The sequence below is a fragment of the Salvelinus namaycush genome, unplaced genomic scaffold (assembly GCF_016432855.1).
Source record: "Salvelinus namaycush isolate Seneca unplaced genomic scaffold, SaNama_1.0 Scaffold12, whole genome shotgun sequence".
In the NCBI taxonomy this organism is placed as follows: domain Eukaryota; kingdom Metazoa; phylum Chordata; class Actinopteri; order Salmoniformes; family Salmonidae; genus Salvelinus; species Salvelinus namaycush.
In genome coordinates this window covers 886,722-904,487 of record NW_024057897.1, presented here as the reverse complement: position 1 = coordinate 904,487, position 17,766 = coordinate 886,722, and the positions used below count along the sequence as shown (strand labels likewise).

The 17,766-nt window shown below is 44.6% G+C and overlaps 1 protein-coding gene across 1 annotated transcript; it reads right to left on the bottom strand.

Moving 5' to 3' along the window:
* Positions 1-383: 383 nt before the first annotated feature.
* nlrc3l (NLR family, CARD domain containing 3-like) lies at positions 384-16,371 on the bottom strand. Its single transcript, XM_038982526.1, has 13 exons — positions 16,348-16,371; positions 16,196-16,227; positions 16,004-16,064; positions 15,490-15,636; positions 13,932-14,036; positions 13,671-13,836; positions 13,423-13,570; positions 9,592-9,684; positions 4,273-4,835; positions 4,006-4,181; positions 3,519-3,795; positions 1,511-1,726; positions 384-1,416 (listed from the first exon to the last, which is right to left on the bottom strand). The coding sequence occupies exons 3-13, from the start codon at positions 16,027-16,029 to the stop codon at positions 1,048-1,050; spliced, it is 2,286 nt and encodes a 761-aa protein (XP_038838454.1). The 5' UTR covers positions 16,030-16,064; positions 16,196-16,227; positions 16,348-16,371; the 3' UTR covers positions 384-1,047.
* Between the last annotated feature and the right edge of the window lie 1,395 nt (positions 16,372-17,766).

The following is a 17,766-nucleotide window of genomic DNA, read 5'->3' as shown; positions in this document are numbered from 1 at the left end:
ACAATCTCAGTCGACCAACAGCCTAACGACCAAACAATCGACCAATTGGAGTCAGCCCTACTAAGGGTAATATAAAAACATAACTGGTGCACATGAATAAACATTGTTCAATTCATCATTATCGGGATTATCCATATCACAATAACTGTCTGAATTATGTTTTTTCATATCTCCTAGCACTACTGTACACCTTTCACCCCAATACCCAAACAGACATGTCATGTAATTTAAACACACACAGACATGTCATGTAATTTAAACACACACAGACATGTCATGTAATTTAAACACACACAGACATGTCATGTAATTTAAACACACACAGACATGTCATGTAATTTAAACACACACAGACATGTCATGTAATTTAAACACACACAGACATGTCATGTAATTTAAACACACACAGACATGTCATGTAATTTAAACACACACAGACATGTCATGTAATTTAAACACACACAGACATGTCATGTAATTTAAACACTCATAAAGGTGTGAACATAAAACACTCCCTTTCCATCAAGTTTGTTAATTAAAAGAATAATGAAAATGTTAACTAAATACCTGATTCTTCTTGTACTACAACTAGAAGTATAACTGGCTAGTGTCAGTGATGGAGAAGCAATACATAACAGATTGTGCAACTAGGGTCACTACTGTCTGCATCCGTCCTCCAGTGTGTCATCTTGTTGAGTAGAGGATGAACGGGCTGTATGGCGACACGTCTAACAAGCACCGTGGTCTTTATCTTGACTGCTAGTTAATGGGTTATATATTAGTCCTTACAGACTCAGCACAGTCACAGAGTTTGTTCAGACACAATGATTAACTCTTTCTGGTAAGACACATTTGTGATTTATGCCTTCTCTTTCTCTCGGTCTGTCTGGTAGTTAGATGAGACACACTGAATGTTCATTGTTTTGGTTTCAACGGGGCACAGAGACTTAACCAATACTTCAGTCGCATTACCTTTCATTTTACAAACCAGAGTTCAGTGCATCAGAGACAAATGATCAAACATGTTTGCTAACAGCAGGAGACTGTTCAGTCCTCAGACGTTTCCAGCTCCCTGAGGCATTCGCTAAGATTGTGCTGTCTCTCTTTCCCTGCGCTAACCTTCCTCTTAGTCAGCAGCCTGGCCACGTCCTCCAGACCTTTCAGTGGAGGGGCGTTATGGGGGAACAGCATCCCTCGGAGCAGACCGTCATTGAGCGTCATGGACAAGCCGCACAGGAAGCGCAGGAACAGGTCGTACTGGCCGACAGGAGCGCTGAGGTAACGGTCAACGGCTTTGCGGTACATGTCCACCAGAGAGTGCTCCTTGAACAGCTTGGAGACGCGGTAGGACTGGTCTAGAACGTTCCGCTCCTCCAGACGGAAGGTGAGCCATACATAATGTGCAGCCATGAACTCCTGATGATAAGAACACATTCATTATGAATAATCATTCTGTCAATCTCAATAACGATAAATCAAGAGAAGTCATGTGCCAGGAAGTCCAACCCACCAGGAAGCTCAGGTGTGTGAAGCAGAAGACCCGCTTGTCTTTGGCATTCGTCCTAGGAAGCTCAGTGCACAGGCCCGAACACCAGGCCACCTCCCTCACCAGCAGACTGTGCTCATTCAGGTCCTCTTCATAGAACACAGAGCGGTTATTATCCAACAGCTTCAGAGCCAGGCGACCCAGTGTCAACATGAACACTTTGTCCATTTCCGTCCATTTCTGCTTATAGGAATAACACATTTGTATTTCTTTCTTCCAGGTTCAAAAGATACATTACACACTATAACAGCTCCACCAGCACACAACCTACACCAATGTCATATGACATAACGTGGAGAAGACTAAACAAAATCAAACTCCTGGGACCAGACCCTGAGACTTTCTAGAGACGTTTAGCATCGGGGAAAAAATGTCAGACCAAGTCTATACTGTACATAAGACCTAGTACACAACTAGCAGGTAAGATGAGTGGCATACAGTGCCTTCGGAAAGTATTCAGAGCCCTTGACTTTGTCCACATTTTGTTACGTTACAGCCTTATTCTAAAATTTATAAAATATTTTTTTTCCCTCAATCTACAAACACCCCATAATGACAAAGAAAAAAATGTTTTTTAGAAATGTTTGCTAATTTATTAAAAATAAAAAACTGATGTCACATTTACATAAGTATTCAGATCCTTTACTCAGTACATTGTTGAAGCACTTTTGGCAGTTATTCGAGTTTTCTTGGGTATGACACTACAAGCTTGGCACATCTGTATTTGGGGAGTTTCTTCCATTCTTCTCTGCAGATTCTCTCAAGCTCTGTCAGGTTGGATGGGGAGCGTTGCTGCACAGCTATTTTCAGGTCTCTCCAGAGATGTTCGATCGGGTTGAAGTCCAGGCTCTGGCTGGGTCACTCAAGCACATTCAGATACCTGTGTGCTTAGGGTTGTTGTCCTGTTGGAAGGTGAACCTTTGCCCCAGTCTGAGGTCCTGAGCAGGTTTTCCTTCAAGGATCTCTCTGTACTTTGCTCCATTCATCTTTGCCTCAACCCTGACTAGTCTTCCAGGCTCTGCCGCTGAAAAACATCCCCACAGCATGATGCTGCCACCACCATGCTTCACCGTAGGGATGATGCCAGGTTTCCTCCAGTCGTGACGCTTGGCATTCAGGCCAAAGAGTTCAGTCATGATTTCATGAGACCAGATAATCTTGTTTCTTATGGTCCAAGAGTCCCTTAGGTGCCTTTTGGCAAACTCAAAGCGGTCTGTCATGTGCCTTTAACTGAGGATTGGCTTCCGTCTGGCCACTACCATAAAGGCCTGATTGGTGGAGTGCTGCAGAGATGGCTGTCCTTCTGGAAGATTCTCCCATCTCCACAGAGGAACTCTAGAGCGCTGTCAGAGTGACCACAGAGTGACCACTTCTCCCCCGATTGCTCAGTTTGGCCTTGCTGCCAGCTCTAGGAAGAGTCTTGGTGGTTCCAAATGTATTTAAGAATGATGGAGCCCACTGTGTTCTTGGGGACCTTCAATGCTGCAGAATTTGGTACCCTTCCCCAGATCTGTGCTTCAACAATCCTGTCTCTGAGCTCAATTCCTTCCACCTCGTGGCTTGGTTTTTGCTCTGACGTGCACTGTCAGCTCTGGAACCTTATATAGACAGGTGTTTGCCTTTCCAAATCATGTCCAATCAATTGAATTTACCACAGGTGGACTCCAATCAAGTTGTAGAAACATTTAAAGGATGATGACTGGAAACAGGATGCAGCGAGTCTTCTAGCGAAGGGGCTGAATACTTAGTTAAAAAAAGATAGCAGATTTTGATTTTTAAGAAATGTGCTAAAATTTCTGACCCTGTTTTCGCTTTGTCATTATGGGGTATTGTGTGTAGATGTCTGAGGATTATTTATTTAATACATTTTAGAATAAGAATGTAACCTAACAAAATGTGGGAAAAGTTAAGGGGTCTGAATACTTTCCGAAGGCACTGTATATATGCTAATTATTAGGAGGGTGGATCAGACCTGTGAGTTGGGGTTTTGCCCGTGGTATTTCTCCAGCTTGCGGTTGTTCTGGATAATCATGTAGTGGATGAAGAAGGACGTAATCTTGGGGGGCTCGTTTCCGTAGTCATCGTGGTTACGGAAACCCCTCTCATACACCATGGCAACCATCCAGCAGCAGAAGGGAATATGACACAGGGTGTAGATGGTGGGGGAGCTCTTGGTGTGTCTGATGATCTTAGCAGCCAGAGACTTGTCCGAGTAACGCATGGTCAGATAGTCATCCTTCTGCTCGTCACTGTAAAACAATAAACAGACAAACTAATAAACAGCAATAAAAGTCCATGGTTAGCATTTTATATCAGTGTTAAGTTTCACTCACCCCAACAGTGCTTTACATTGTGTTGCAACAACTCATAGGATGTTAGAGGGGGTTAAGTTACTCCAAAAAAAAAAAACATTACCCTAACACCCAATCCCCATACCACCCTCTTAACACCACACACACCTGTAACCCTGTATCTCAGTGACACGGTGGATGTACTCAGGAGGTATCTGATTGGTAGCTGCACGTCTCCCAGTCAGCCACAAGAGGGCGTGCGGCAGCAGAGAGCCTCGGATCAGATTTACCAACAGGGAGTCCAGGGGAATAACAGCCTCAATGTCAGTCACAACAGGAGTGTTCTGGGGGAGAAGGAGAGACATCTTTATAGGTACTGTACAGAGAGGTTCCATAGCCAAACACCTAATCTCAGCCCTGTGAGTGTATGAGCACCTTGAAATCAAGATTTCCTTGGTAGATGTCGATCCCGTCCATGACAAACAGCACCTTGCAGTCTGGCTGCTCCAGAAAGTCCATGGAGCGTGTCTCATTGTGGTACGTCTGCAGCAGCTCCAACATACTGATGTCCTTCTTCTCAACTATGTTCCGCTCCCTCAGCGACTGCATCTCCCGGAACGGAAACGGGAACACAAACTGAATGTCGAAATTAGCCCGATCCTCTGCCCAATCCAGCATGAACTTCTGAACCGCCACAGAGTTTCCGATTCCGGGCACCCCCGTGGTCAGAACGCATCGTACTGGAGACCCATTCATGGACCGGAGACGGAAAATGTTATTCCCACCAATCATGCTGTCTGGGGAGGCAACCTGGGGAGGGTTGGGGGGATCGGACCGGACCTTGTGCAACGGATTAACCCCGCCGTGACCTTGGGTGGAGATTTGGGGTTCAACGTAGACGTACTTCAGGTATATATGCTGGCCTGCCCGGGGTACACCCTCAAAGATACAGTTGTGTCTCCGGATCAGATCACACTTCAACTCATACTGGATCACAGCTAAAGAGGGGGAGACAGAGAGAGGGACGGACGTTGGGGAGACAGAGACGGACGTTGGGGAGACAGAGAGAGGGACGGACGTTGGGGAGACAGAGAGAGGGATGGAAGCGGGGGAGAGAGGACATAAATAGAGATTGGTTGGAGGGAGTGAGAACAGTCTGACTGAGTACAGATACTTCCCCAGTCACAGGTCTGTCTCAAATACTGTCTCTGGTACAGTGCATTCAGAAAGTATTCAGACCATTTGACTTTTTCCACAGGTGACGTTACAGCCTTATTTTAATATAAAATAAAATAAAATGTAATGCTCAATCTACACACATTACACCATAATGACAAAGCAAAAACATGTATTTAGAATTTTTTGCAAATGTATAAAACAGAAATACCTTATTTACATAAGTATTCAGACCCTTTGCTATGAGACTCCAAATTGAGCTCAGGTGCATCCAGTTTCCATTGATCATCCTTGAGATGTTTCTACAACTTGATTGGAGTCCACCTGTGGTAAATTCAATTGATTGGACATGATTTGGAAAGGCACACACCTGTCTATGTAAGGTCCCACAGTTGACAGTGTATGTCAGAGCCATGAAGTCCAATGAATTCTCCGTAGAGCTCTGAGACAGGATTGTGTCGAGGTACAGATCTGGGGAAGGGTACGAAGAAATGTCTGCAGCATTGAAGGTCCTCAAGAACACAGTGGCCTCCATCATTCTTAAATGGAAGAAGTTTGGAACCACCAAGACTCTTCCTAGAGCTGGCCGCCCGGCCAAACTGAGCAATCGGGGGAGAAGGGCCTTGGTCAGGGAGGTGACCAAGAACCCAATGGTCACTCTGACAGAGCTCCACTCCTCAGTAAAAGGCTCATGACAGCCCACTTGGAGTTTGCCAATAGGCACCTAAGGGACTCTTGGACCATAAGAAACAAGATTCTCTGGTCTCATGAAACCAAGATTGAACTCTTTGACCTGAATGCCAAACCTCACATCTGGAGGAAAACTGGCACCATCCCTACAGTGAAGCATGGTGGTGGCAGCATCATGCTGTGGGGATGTTTTTTCAGCTTCAGGAACTGGGAGACTAGTCAGGATTGAGAGAAAGATGAACAGAGAAATGTACAGATAGATCCTTGGTGAAATCCTGCTCCAGAGCGCTCAGGACCTCAGACTGGGGCGAAGGTTCACCTTCCAACAGGATAACGACCCTAAGCACACAGCCAAGACAGTGCAGGAGTGGCTTCTGGACAAGTCTCTGAATGTCCTTGAGTAGATCAAACATCTCTGGAGAGACCTGAGAATAGCTGTGCAGCGGCGCTCCCCGTCCAACCTGACAGAGATTGAGGTTCTGCAGAGAAGAATGGGAGAAGCTCCCCAAATACAGCTGTACCAAGCTTGTAGCGTTGTTGCCAAAGGTGCTTCAACAAAGTATTGGATAAAGGGTCTGAAAACTTATGTAAATGTGATCGTTTTTTTATTTGTAATAAATTTGCAGAAATGAATACAAACCCGTTTTTGCTTTGTCATTATGGGGTATTGTGTGTAGACTGAGGGAAAAAATACAATTGAATCAATTTCAGAATAAGGCTGTAACTTAACAAAATGTGTGGAAAGTCAAGGGGTCTGAATACTTTCAGAATGCACTGTTTTTAAAATGACTTTTCAATACAAGTATTCTGATAAACTAATTGTTTTTTTTCTTCTGATAAAGGTTAATGTATTTGGAAATAAACCTGGAAACTATTTGAAAATACTCATACACTGACTCAGACACTCCCATGCATTTAACCCAGGTATTTAAAAATAGTACTTGAAATAAGTCTTAAATACTTTCAAATACAATTTGATTCACTTTTTTTAATTTTTTATACAAATAACAAAATAAAAGTACTTGTTTTGGCATGTGTATTTGAAAATACTAAAATGCACAGATAAGTGTGCTCTTCTTTACTATTGATGGCCTGATACATCCTACCCCCGCAAACCTATGTGAACTTTCCTCCACATCTAAAGGTGATGAGTTAGCAATATATTTCAGAGATAAGATAACAAACATTAGGCTGGGTATCAGTCAAGCAAGACCTCATGAAGTTTGATATGTGCCATAGCCTACAACACAAAGGCACTATGGAGTTATTTTCCCTGGTTGACACAGACATGCTCAGGGAAGTGATATCACAATGCAAGCCCTCTACCGGTCTTCTCCATCCTATCCCCACCACCTTCAAATACACTATTTAATTGCATATTTGAAGAAGGGCAAGCTATTGTTAATCTCTCCCTGTTCACAGGCATTTTCCATACCGCACTAAAAGGTGAAACCCATTCTGAAGAAAAGTCACCTAGATTCTTCAGCTCTTAGCAATTTTTTGGCCAATCTACAACCTTCCATTGTTAGGCAAAAATTGGTTTTCAAACAGCAAAATTAAAGTACCAACTGTATTTTTGAAAAATTAAAATCTGGTTTTCTTGCTCACCACAGCACAGAGACCGCCTTAGTTACAGTGGTAAAATGATCTTAGAGCAAACACAGATGCCAAACAGCTCTCTGTCTTTGTACTCTTGGATTTAAGTGCCGCATTCAACACTTGACCCTGATGTCCTTCTGGCCAGACTGGAGAGGTGGGTTGGCCTCTTCGGTTCAGTTCTAAATTGGTTAAGGACCTATTTAACAGGTGGAGAGTTTGTCACCCTTGGTGAACATAACTCAGAAAATACATATCACATGGGTTCCAGAGTGGAGCAGCGGTCTAAGGCACTGCATCTCAGTGCGAGAGGCGTCACTGCAGTCCCTGGTTCCATTCCTGGCTGTATCACAACCGGCCGTGTTTGGGAGCCCCATAGGGCGGCGCACAATTGGCCCAACTATAACCCCTGAAGTTAGTTGTTTCAGCTTGTCCAACACCCACAACCGCCAGTCCCTTAGCTCTGTGAGTCCCCCCCCCACAACCACCAGTCCCTTAGCCCTGTGAGTCCCCCCCCCCACAACCACCAGTCCCTTAGCCCTGTGAGTCCCCCCCCCCACAACCACCAGTCCCTTAGCCCTGTGAGTCCCACCCCCCCACAACCACCAGTCCCTTAGCCCTGTGAGTCCCCCCCCACAACCACCAGTCCCTTAGCCCTGTGAGTCCCCCCCCACAACCACCAGTCCCTTAGCCCTGTGAGTCCCCCCCCCACAACCGCCAGTCCCTTAGCCCTGTGAGTCCCCCCCCCCCACAACCGCCAGTCCATTATCTCTGTGAGTCCCCCCCCACAACCACCAGTCCCTTAGCCCTGTGAGTCCCCCCCCCCCCCACAAGTCCCTTATCTCTGTGAGTCCCCCCCCACAACCGCCAGTACCTTAGCCCTGTGAGTCCCCCCCCACAACCACCAGTCCCTTAGCCCTGTGAGTCCCCCCCATCATCATCTCTCTCTGTTCCTCAGGACTCTAACATGTGGTTTGTTTACTTAGCTAACCTACAGCTTAGCATTTAGCATTAGTGGTGCAGCAAGGATAGTTGTAATTAAGGACCACAATGAAAATAATATTTTAAGCTTTATGTTATACTTGATGATTTTTAAATTGTATGTGGAGGCATCACCGACTGGAGCGCCTTTATTTATGCAGTGAAAAAAATTGTCCCTTAAATTCAATTCAGTAGGACATCTGCTAGAGGCGTAGCTACAGACCCTGGTTCAATTCCAGGCTGTATCACAACCGGCTGTGATTGGGAGTCCCATAGGGCGGCGCACAATTGGCCCAGCGTCGTCCGGGTTAGGGTTTGGCCGGGGTAGGCCGTCATTGTAAATAATAATTTGTTCTTAACTGACTTGCCTAGTTAAATAAAGAATAAAATAAAATGTGGCATTCGACAAGGTTTGATTATGGGTCCGGTACTGTTCAGTTTATTCATGTTCCCACTTGGCACATTTTAATTCACAGGCAAAGATAAAACACCATGTAAAAAACATAGGTGTCATTTTAGATTCTGAACTCAATTTCGAATCCCACATTAGGAATGTGACCAAAATAGCTTTTGACCACCTGAGGAACATTGCCACCGTTTCTCTCTCAGGCTGATACAGAGAGACTCATCTATCATTTTATTACAAGCAGACTTGACTACTGTAATGCTCTCCTGTCTCATCTACCCAAGAAAGCCATCAGCTGCAAAACATACAAACTGCTGCAGCACGGGGACTGACCCGAGCACACATTATACCGGTTTTAAGGTCTCTGCACTGGCTGCCTGTGAGTATTAGAATTAGGTTAAAGATGTTATTGGTTTTTAAATCAATCCACAATTGTGCACCCCAACACGTGAGTTATGTACCCAGTAGGTCCCTCAGGTCCACTGGCCTAACTATCCCAAAGCCTAGGACCAAGAGGCATGGTGAGACAGCCTTTAGTTCCTATGCCCCCAGCCTCTGGAATAGCCTGCCAGAGAACATTAGGGGGGATGAAACTATTGACATTTTTAAAATAGATCTTAAAAACACATTTTTAGCTTTGCTTTTCCTAAGCAATGCTTGTTAGTCATTCCGTTTTTGTTATTCTTTAGTTTTTTTTTATCCTCTTATGTTTGTTGTATAGTAAATATTTCTGTTTTTATTTTCATCGTTTTTACTATGTTCTTTACTTGTGAAGCGCACTGCATTGCATTCATGTCTGAAATGTGCTATATAACAACAACAAAAAGCTTGATTTGAAATAACAAATACACATGTTATTGAACCCAGATCTGGTGTGGTCAGTGAAAACCAGTTCTGGTTGTTACCTCTCTTGCACTTCTTCTCCAGTTCCTGGGCCTGCTCAGGTTTCTTCATGCTCTCCAGCATGCGGATCGCCACCCGCAGGCCTTGCAGTTTACCTGACACATAACAATCATCATCATCAGAAACCAAAAGCACATTATAAAACACATACACATAATGTATTACCATGGTAACACCTCAAATGACAACCTATTCCTGCTGTAGTTGCTTCTTTTGTAGTAAGCAGTACACTAACAGGGTGTGACTGTAGTAAGCAGTACACTAACAGGGTGTGACTGTAGTAAGCAGTGCACTAACAGGGTGTGACTGTAGTAAGCAGTGCACTAACAGGGTGTGACTGTAGTAAGCAGTGCACTAACAGGGTGTGACTGTAGTAAGCAGTGCACTAACAGGGTGTGATTGTAGTAAGCAGTACACTAACAGGGTGTGACTGTAGTAAGCAGTGCACTAACAGGGTGTGATTGTAGTAAGCAGTGCACTAACAGGGTGTGACTGTAGTAAGCAGTGCACTAACAGGGTGTGATTGTAGTAAGCAGTACACTAACAGGGTGTGACTGTAGTAAGCAGTACACTAACAGGGTGTGACTGTAGTAAGCAGTACACTAACAGGGTGTGATTGTAGTAAGCAGTACACTAACAGGGTGTGATTGTAGTAAGCAGTACACTAACAGGGTGTGACTGTAGTAAGCAGTACACTAACAGGGTGTGACTGTAGTAAGCAGTGCACTAACAGGGTGTGACTGTAGTAAGCAGTGCACTAACAGGGTGTGACTGTAGTAAGCAGTGCACTAACAGGGTGTGACTGTAGTAAGCAGTGCACTAACAGGGTGTGACTGTAGTAAGCAGTGCACTAACAGGGTGTGACTGTAGTAAGCAGTGCACTAACAGGGTGTGACTGTAGTAAGCAGTGCACTAACAGGGTGTGACTGTAGTAAGCAGTACACTAACAGGGTGTGACTGTAGTAAGCAGTACACTAACAGGGTGTGATTGTAGTAAGCAGTACACTAACAGGGTGTGACTGTAGTAAGCAGTGCACTAACAGGGTGTGACTGTAGTAAGCAGTGCACTAACAGGGTGTGACTGTAGTAAGCAGTGCACTAACAGGGTGTGACTGTAGTAAGCAGTGCACTAACAGGGTGTGACTGTAGTAAGCATTGCACTAACAGGGTGTGACTGTAGTAAGCAGTACACTAACAGGGTGTGACTGTAGTAAGCAGTGCACTAACAGGGTGTGACTGTAGTAAGCAGTGCACTAACGGGGTGTGACTGTAGTAAGCAGTACACTAACGGGGTGTGACTGTAGTAAGCAGTACACTAACGGGGTGTGACTGTAGTAAGCAGTACACTAACGGGGTGCGACTGTAGTAAGCAGTACACTAACGGGGTGCGACTGTAGTAAGCAGTACACTAACAGGGTGCGACTGTAGTAAGCAGTGCACTAACAGGGTGCGACTGTAGTAAGCAGTGCACTAACAGGGTGCGACTGTAGTAAGCAGTGCACTAACAGGGTGTGACTGTAGTAAGCAGTGCACTAACAGGGTGTGACTGTAGTAAGCAGTGCACTAACAGGGTGTGACTGTAGTAAGCAGTGCACTAACAGGGTGTGACTGTAGTAAGCAGTGCACTAACAGGGTGTGACTGTAGTAAGCAGTGCACTAACAGGGTGTGACTGTAGTAAGCAGTGCACTAACAGGGTGTGACTGTAGTAAGCAGTGCACTAACAGGGTGTGACTGTAGTAAGCAGTACACTAACAGGGTGTGACTGTAGTAAGCAGTGCACTAACAGGGTGTGACTGTAGTAAGCAGTGCACTAACAGGGTGTGACTGTAGTAAGCAGTGCACTAACAGGGTGTGATTGTAGTAAGCAGTGCACTAACAGGGTGTGACTGTAGTAAGCAGTACACTAACAGGGTGTGACTGTAGTAAGCAGTACACTAACAGGGTGTGACTGTAGTAAGCAGTGCACTAACAGGGTGTGACTGTAGTAAGCATTGCACTAACAGGGTGTGACTGTAGTAAGCATTGCACTAACAGGGTGTGACTGTAGTAAGCAGTACACTAACAGGGTGTGACTGTAGTAAGCAGTGCACTAACGGGGTGTGACTGTAGTAAGCAGTACACTAACGGGGTGTGACTGTAGTAAGCAGTACACTAACGGGGTGTGACTGTAGTAAGCAGTACACTAACGGGGTGTGATTGTAGTAAGCAGTACACTAACGGGGTGTGACTGTAGTAAGCAGTACACTAACAGGGTGTGACTGTAGTAAGCAGTGCACTAACAGGGTGTGACTGTAGTAAGCAGTGCACTAACAGGGTGTGACTGTAGTAAGCAGTGCACTAACAGGGTGTGACTGTAGTAAGCAGTACACTAACAGGGTGTGACTGTAGTAAGCAGTACACTAACAGGGTGTGACTGTAGTAAGCAGTACACTAACAGGGTGTGACTGTAGTAAGCAGTACACTAACAGGGTGTGACTGTAGTAAGCAGTACACTAACAGGGTGTGACTGTAGTAAGCAGTACACTAACAGGGTGTGACTGTAGTAAGCAGTACACTAACAGGGTGTGACTGTAGTAAGCAGTACACTAACAGGGTGTGACTGTAGTAAGCAGTACACTAACAGGGTGTGACTGTAGTAAGCAGTGCACTAACAGGGTGTGATTGTAGTAAGCAGTGCACTAACAGGGTGTGACTGTAGTAAGCAGTACACTAACAGGGTGTGACTGTAGTAAGCAGTGCACTAACAGGGTGTGACTGTAGTAAGCAGTGCACTAACAGGGTGTGACTGTAGTAAGCAGTACACTAACAGGGTGTGACTGTAGTAAGCAGTGCACTAACAGGGTGTGATTGTAGTAAGCAGTGCACTAACAGGGTGTGACTGTAGTAAGCAGTACACTAACAGGGTGTGACTGTAGTAAGCAGTGCACTAACAGGGTGTGACTGTAGTAAGCAGTGCACTAACAGGGTGTGACTGTAGTAAGCAGTACACTAACAGGGTGTGACTGTAGTAAGCAGTACACTAACGGGGTGTGATTGTAGTAAGCAGTACACTAACGGGGTGTGACTGTAGTAAGCAGTGCACTAACAGGGTGTGACTGTAGTAAGCAGTGCACTAACAGGGTGTGACTGTAGTAAGCAGTACACTAACAGGGTGTGACTGTAGTAAGCAGTACACTAACGGGGTGTGATTGTAGTAAGCAGTGCACTAACGGGGTGTGACTGTAGTAAGCAGTACACTAACAGGGTGTGACTGTAGTAAGCAGTGCACTAACAGGGTGTGACTGTAGTAAGCAGTACACTAACAGGGTGTGACTGTAGTAAGCAGTGCACTAACAGGGTGCGATTGTAGTAAGCAGTGCACTAACAGGGTGTGACTGTAGTAAGCAGTACACTAACAGGGTGTGACTGTAGTAAGCAGTGCACTAACAGGGTGTGACTGTAGTAAGCAGTGCACTAACAGGGTGTGACTGTAGTAAGCAGTGCACTAACAGGGTGTGACTGTAGTAAGCAGTGCACTAACAGGGTGTGACTGTAGTAAGCAGTGCACTAACAGGGTGTGACTGTAGTAAGCAGTGCACTAACAGGGTGTGACTGTAGTAAGCAGTACACTAACAGGGTGTGACTGTAGTAAGCAGTACACTAACAGGGTGTGACTGTAGTAAGCAGTACACTAACAGGGTGTGACTGTAGTAAGCAGTACACTAACAGGGTGTGACTGTAGTAAGCAGTACACTAACAGGGTGTGACTGTAGTAAGCAGTGCACTAACAGGGTGTGACTGTAGTAAGCAGTGCACTAACAGGGTGCGATTGTAAATTTGTGGTCGTCTTTACCGAAGCGCTCCAGCATCTTATCCACTATGTCCAGCGTATCGCTCTCCTCCAGGTCAGTCATGGTGAAGGAGGGGTGGCGCCCACATAAGTAGCGCTTAAACAGGTGTAACTCAGGACCAACCAGGGATGTCAGACAACTCTGCATGGACTACAGAGAGGAAGGGGAGGAGAGTTCACATGCATACTCTCATAGCAAGAGAATCACAGATCAGACAGATATTCACATTGGTGAAAACATGCTCACACACCTTGAATATGTAGGGCAGGTCGAATTCAGGGTGCAGCTTGCCTGGCTGTTGCTCGTCATCACCCTCTTCCTGCGTTTCGTCCTCAGGCTCGACGGAGGGCGGGGGCTCAGGGGAGTCTACCTGGATGGGGCTGCTCTCATCCCTTTTTTCCTCCTCCTCCGCACATCTACAGAGAGAATTTACCTGATAAGCAACTGTGTGTGTGTGTGTGTGTGTGTGTATGTGTATGTGTATGTGTGTGTGTATGTGTGTGTGTGAGACCTCTCTGTGACGAAGGTTCCCTCTTGGGGGTGCTTGCTGACAGACTGCTGGTGTGTGATCTCAGTGAAGACCGTCTCTGGAGACACGTTGCGGTTCAGCTGGACCCTGGAGGAACAAGAGTGCATCAGCACAACCTCAACGGCAGGACAGGAGAATGGATGGAAGTTGCATTTCAAACCTTTAAAAGTAACGTCATAGATCAGGGCAACATTGGGGAGAGCCAAGCCAACCAGGAAACAATCTGATAGTGTTACGTGGTCACACTGTGTGAGTAATACCCAGCGATAGCATACAGTGCCTTCCGAAAATATTCTTTCCCCTTGACTTATTAAATTGATTTCTCACCCATCTACACTCAACACCACATAATGACAAAGTAAACAAAAAAATGCACATTTATTTCAAATGAAATACCTGATTGACATCAGTATTCACACCCCGAGTCAATAGATGTTAGGATCACCTTTGGAAGTGATTACAGCTGTGAGTCTTTCTGGGTAAGTCTCTAAGAGCTTTGCACACCTGGATTGTACAATATTTGCACATATTCCTTTTAGAATTCTTTAAGCTGTCAGGTTGGTTGTTGATCATTGCTAGACAGCCATTTAAGTCTTGCCATAGATTTTCAAGCCATCGATTTTGTCCCAAACATAATGCTTTGTATTCAGGAAATTAAGTTAATTTCTTTGCCACATTTTTTGAGGTTTTACTTTAGAGCCTTATTGCAAACAGGATGCATGTTTAGGAATATGTTTTATTCAGTACAGGCTGCCTTATTTTCACTCTGTCATGTAGGTTAGTATTGTGGAGTAACTACAATGTTGATCCATCCTGTTTTCTATCAGTCATTAAACTCTAACTGTTTTAAAGTCATCATTGGCCTCATGGTGAAATCCCTTAGCGGTTTCCTACCTCTCTGGCAATTGAGTTAGCAAGGACGCCTGTCTCTTTGTAGTGACTGGGTGTATTGATACACCATCCAAAGTGTAATTAATAACTTCACCATGCTCAAAGGGATATTCAATGTCTGCTTTTTTTTTTTACCCATCTGCCAATAGGTGCCCTTCTTTGCGAGGCATTGGAAAACGTCCCAATGCTATGTGGTTGAATCTGTGTTTGAAATTCACTGATCGACTGAGGGACCTTACAGATAATTGTATTTGTGGGGATGAGGTGAGGTAGTCATTCAAGAATCATATTAAACACCATGCTACTTATTATGTGAGCTAAGCACATTTTTACTCCTAAACTTATTTAGGCTTGCCATATCAAAAGGGATTGAATACTTATTGACTCAAAGCTCAATTTAATCAATTTTAAAGGATACGTTTTCTTGCCATTTACATCAAAAATAGAGATTTGGCTGGGGGAAAAAAGAACTTTAAATTCAGGCTGTAACACCACATAGTGTGGAAAAAGTCAAGGGGTGTGAGTACTTTCTGAAGGCACTTTAGGTGGTCAGTCAGGTTTGACAGGCAAGCTGTGTGTGTGTGTGTGTGTGTGTGTGTGTGTGTGTGTGTGTGTGTGTGTGTGTGTGTGTGTGTGTGTGTGTGTATACCCTGTATATGTAGTGATGGTGTGTAGTTCCGATTTGCCAAATGAGCGCTGAGCCTCTGTGATGTTCTCGTCCTCTTCCTCCTCATCACTCTTCATGGAGCCATAGCTAGAGGGAGGTCTCTCCTGGTTCCGGCTCCCCTGTAGGATCCTGACATCATCCCAGGAAATAACAACTAGTAACTTTTTCCAAAACGTGTATTACTAGTTGTGTATGCTGTGGTTGGTGTCGCAAAATATATTTGGGACCTGGAAAGGTTCTATTCAAAACACCATCAGTTATGATAAGTCTGCTAACAACAAGTCTTTACATGTTTCTCTGACCAGGTAGTTTGTAGCCGGCTGCCTAGCTATTTTAAAAAACATAAATTGAGATGACAGAGAAGGGAATATAGCTCAAATGACTCATTTGATATTTGTCCAACAACACCGCAACACACTGACGTATATTCAACTGACGCTAATCGTTCAAACACTCTTTCCGGAGGCCTAACAGACAGTGGTACCGGTCCACTCACCCCTCCACTTCTGAATCCGAGTCCATTTCGGTTCCCCCGACAGGCTCAAATCCCGAACCTCCTGTGAAGGGGGAGAGATTATTCTGGTGCCGTCGGTCAAATTAATGAAGTAGCAGGGAGTTGAAAAAAAGTAGGTTGGCTGCCCTAAGGCCTAGTGCTAACGTATGTGTTGCATTAGCTAACGTTACATACCAAGCAAGTTGTGACACTGGCATATCGACGTCCTGTACAGAATGTAAACAATGCTTTCAACGCCTATTGGGTGCGCATTTGAAAATGATCCCAAAACTATACAGGCAAGTACATTTAGAAAGTTATAATACCCTACTCACAACACTACTAACCTGCCAGCTCTCTTACGTCCCACCTTTTCAAAATGTCGGACTTTACTTCCGCTTTCCACTTAAAAAGAGGATACAGTTTCTAAACACAGACGCGCAACATCGCGATACTACCGGGAACGCTGGCGAAGCAGATCAAACAGGCCGGGATTTGGGGGTTGATGCCGCGTTCAAGTGCTAGTCGGAACTAGGAAACTAGAAAATTTCTGATTTGTTAATTTGTTACAACGCGTCATGGTAAACTACAATAGGTTAGCAAGTCGGACATTTCTGAGTTTCCTAGTTCCGAATAATATTTGAACGTGGCAAGAGAAGTCAATGGGCGAATTCGAGCGGATCACTTTATGTGAAGACGCTGACCAACGTTGTCCACCGCTTTTCAAATGTGTTGCATTATGGCTATAAAAAAAGTCGGACTTGCAACTATACTGAACATAAATATAAACGCAACATGTAAAGTGTTGTTCCCATGTTTCAAAGCTGAAGTAAAATATCCCATTTTTTCATAAGCACAAAAAGCTTATTTCTCCTAAACATTGTGCACAAATTTGTTTACATCATTGTTAGTGAGCATTTCCTATTTGCCAAAATAATCCATCCACCTGACAGGTGTGACATATCAAGAAGCTAATTAAACAACTAATTAAACAGCATGATCATTAAACAGGTGCCTCTTGTGCTGGCTGGGGTCAATAAAAGGGAAGTCTAAAATGTGCAGTTTTGTCACAACACAGTCCCACAGAAGTCTCAAGTTTTGAGGGAGTGTGCAATTGGCATGCTGACTACAGGAATGGCTTCCAGAGCTGGTGCCAGAGAATTTAATGTTATTTTCTCTCCCATAGCCGCTTCCAACGTCGTTTTAGAGAATTTGGCAGTATGTTGAACCGGCCTCACAACAGCCGACCACGTGTAACCACGCCAGCCCAGGATCTCCACATTTGGCTTCTTCACCTGCGGTATCATCTGAAGGGGTGTGGGGGTGCTGAGAAGTATTTATTTCTGTAATAAAGCCCTTTTGTGGGGAAAAACTAAATCTGATTGGCTGGACCTGGCTCCCCAGTGGGAACAATTTTTGAAATTGTTGCATGTTGCATTTATATATTTTTTCAGTATACATTTCTGAAGTTGCTCCTCCCCAATTGCAACTTGAAGTCATAACCAAAGCATTGGGGAGACGATCTTCTGTTGCACATAGATGGTTGATGTCGCAACTATCATTGGTTATTATCAATGCATGTTTACAGTTTTGGTTGGATGACTATTTAAACTTAAATACATGTTTATCCATACATCCTTACAATCTAACTACACAAGACATACATGTGATCCAAATTTCTAACATAAATAAATGAAATACCCTACTTGTGACAATATAGCTCAGGGATGGGCAACCCCAGTCCTCGGGGGCCTGATTGGTGTCAA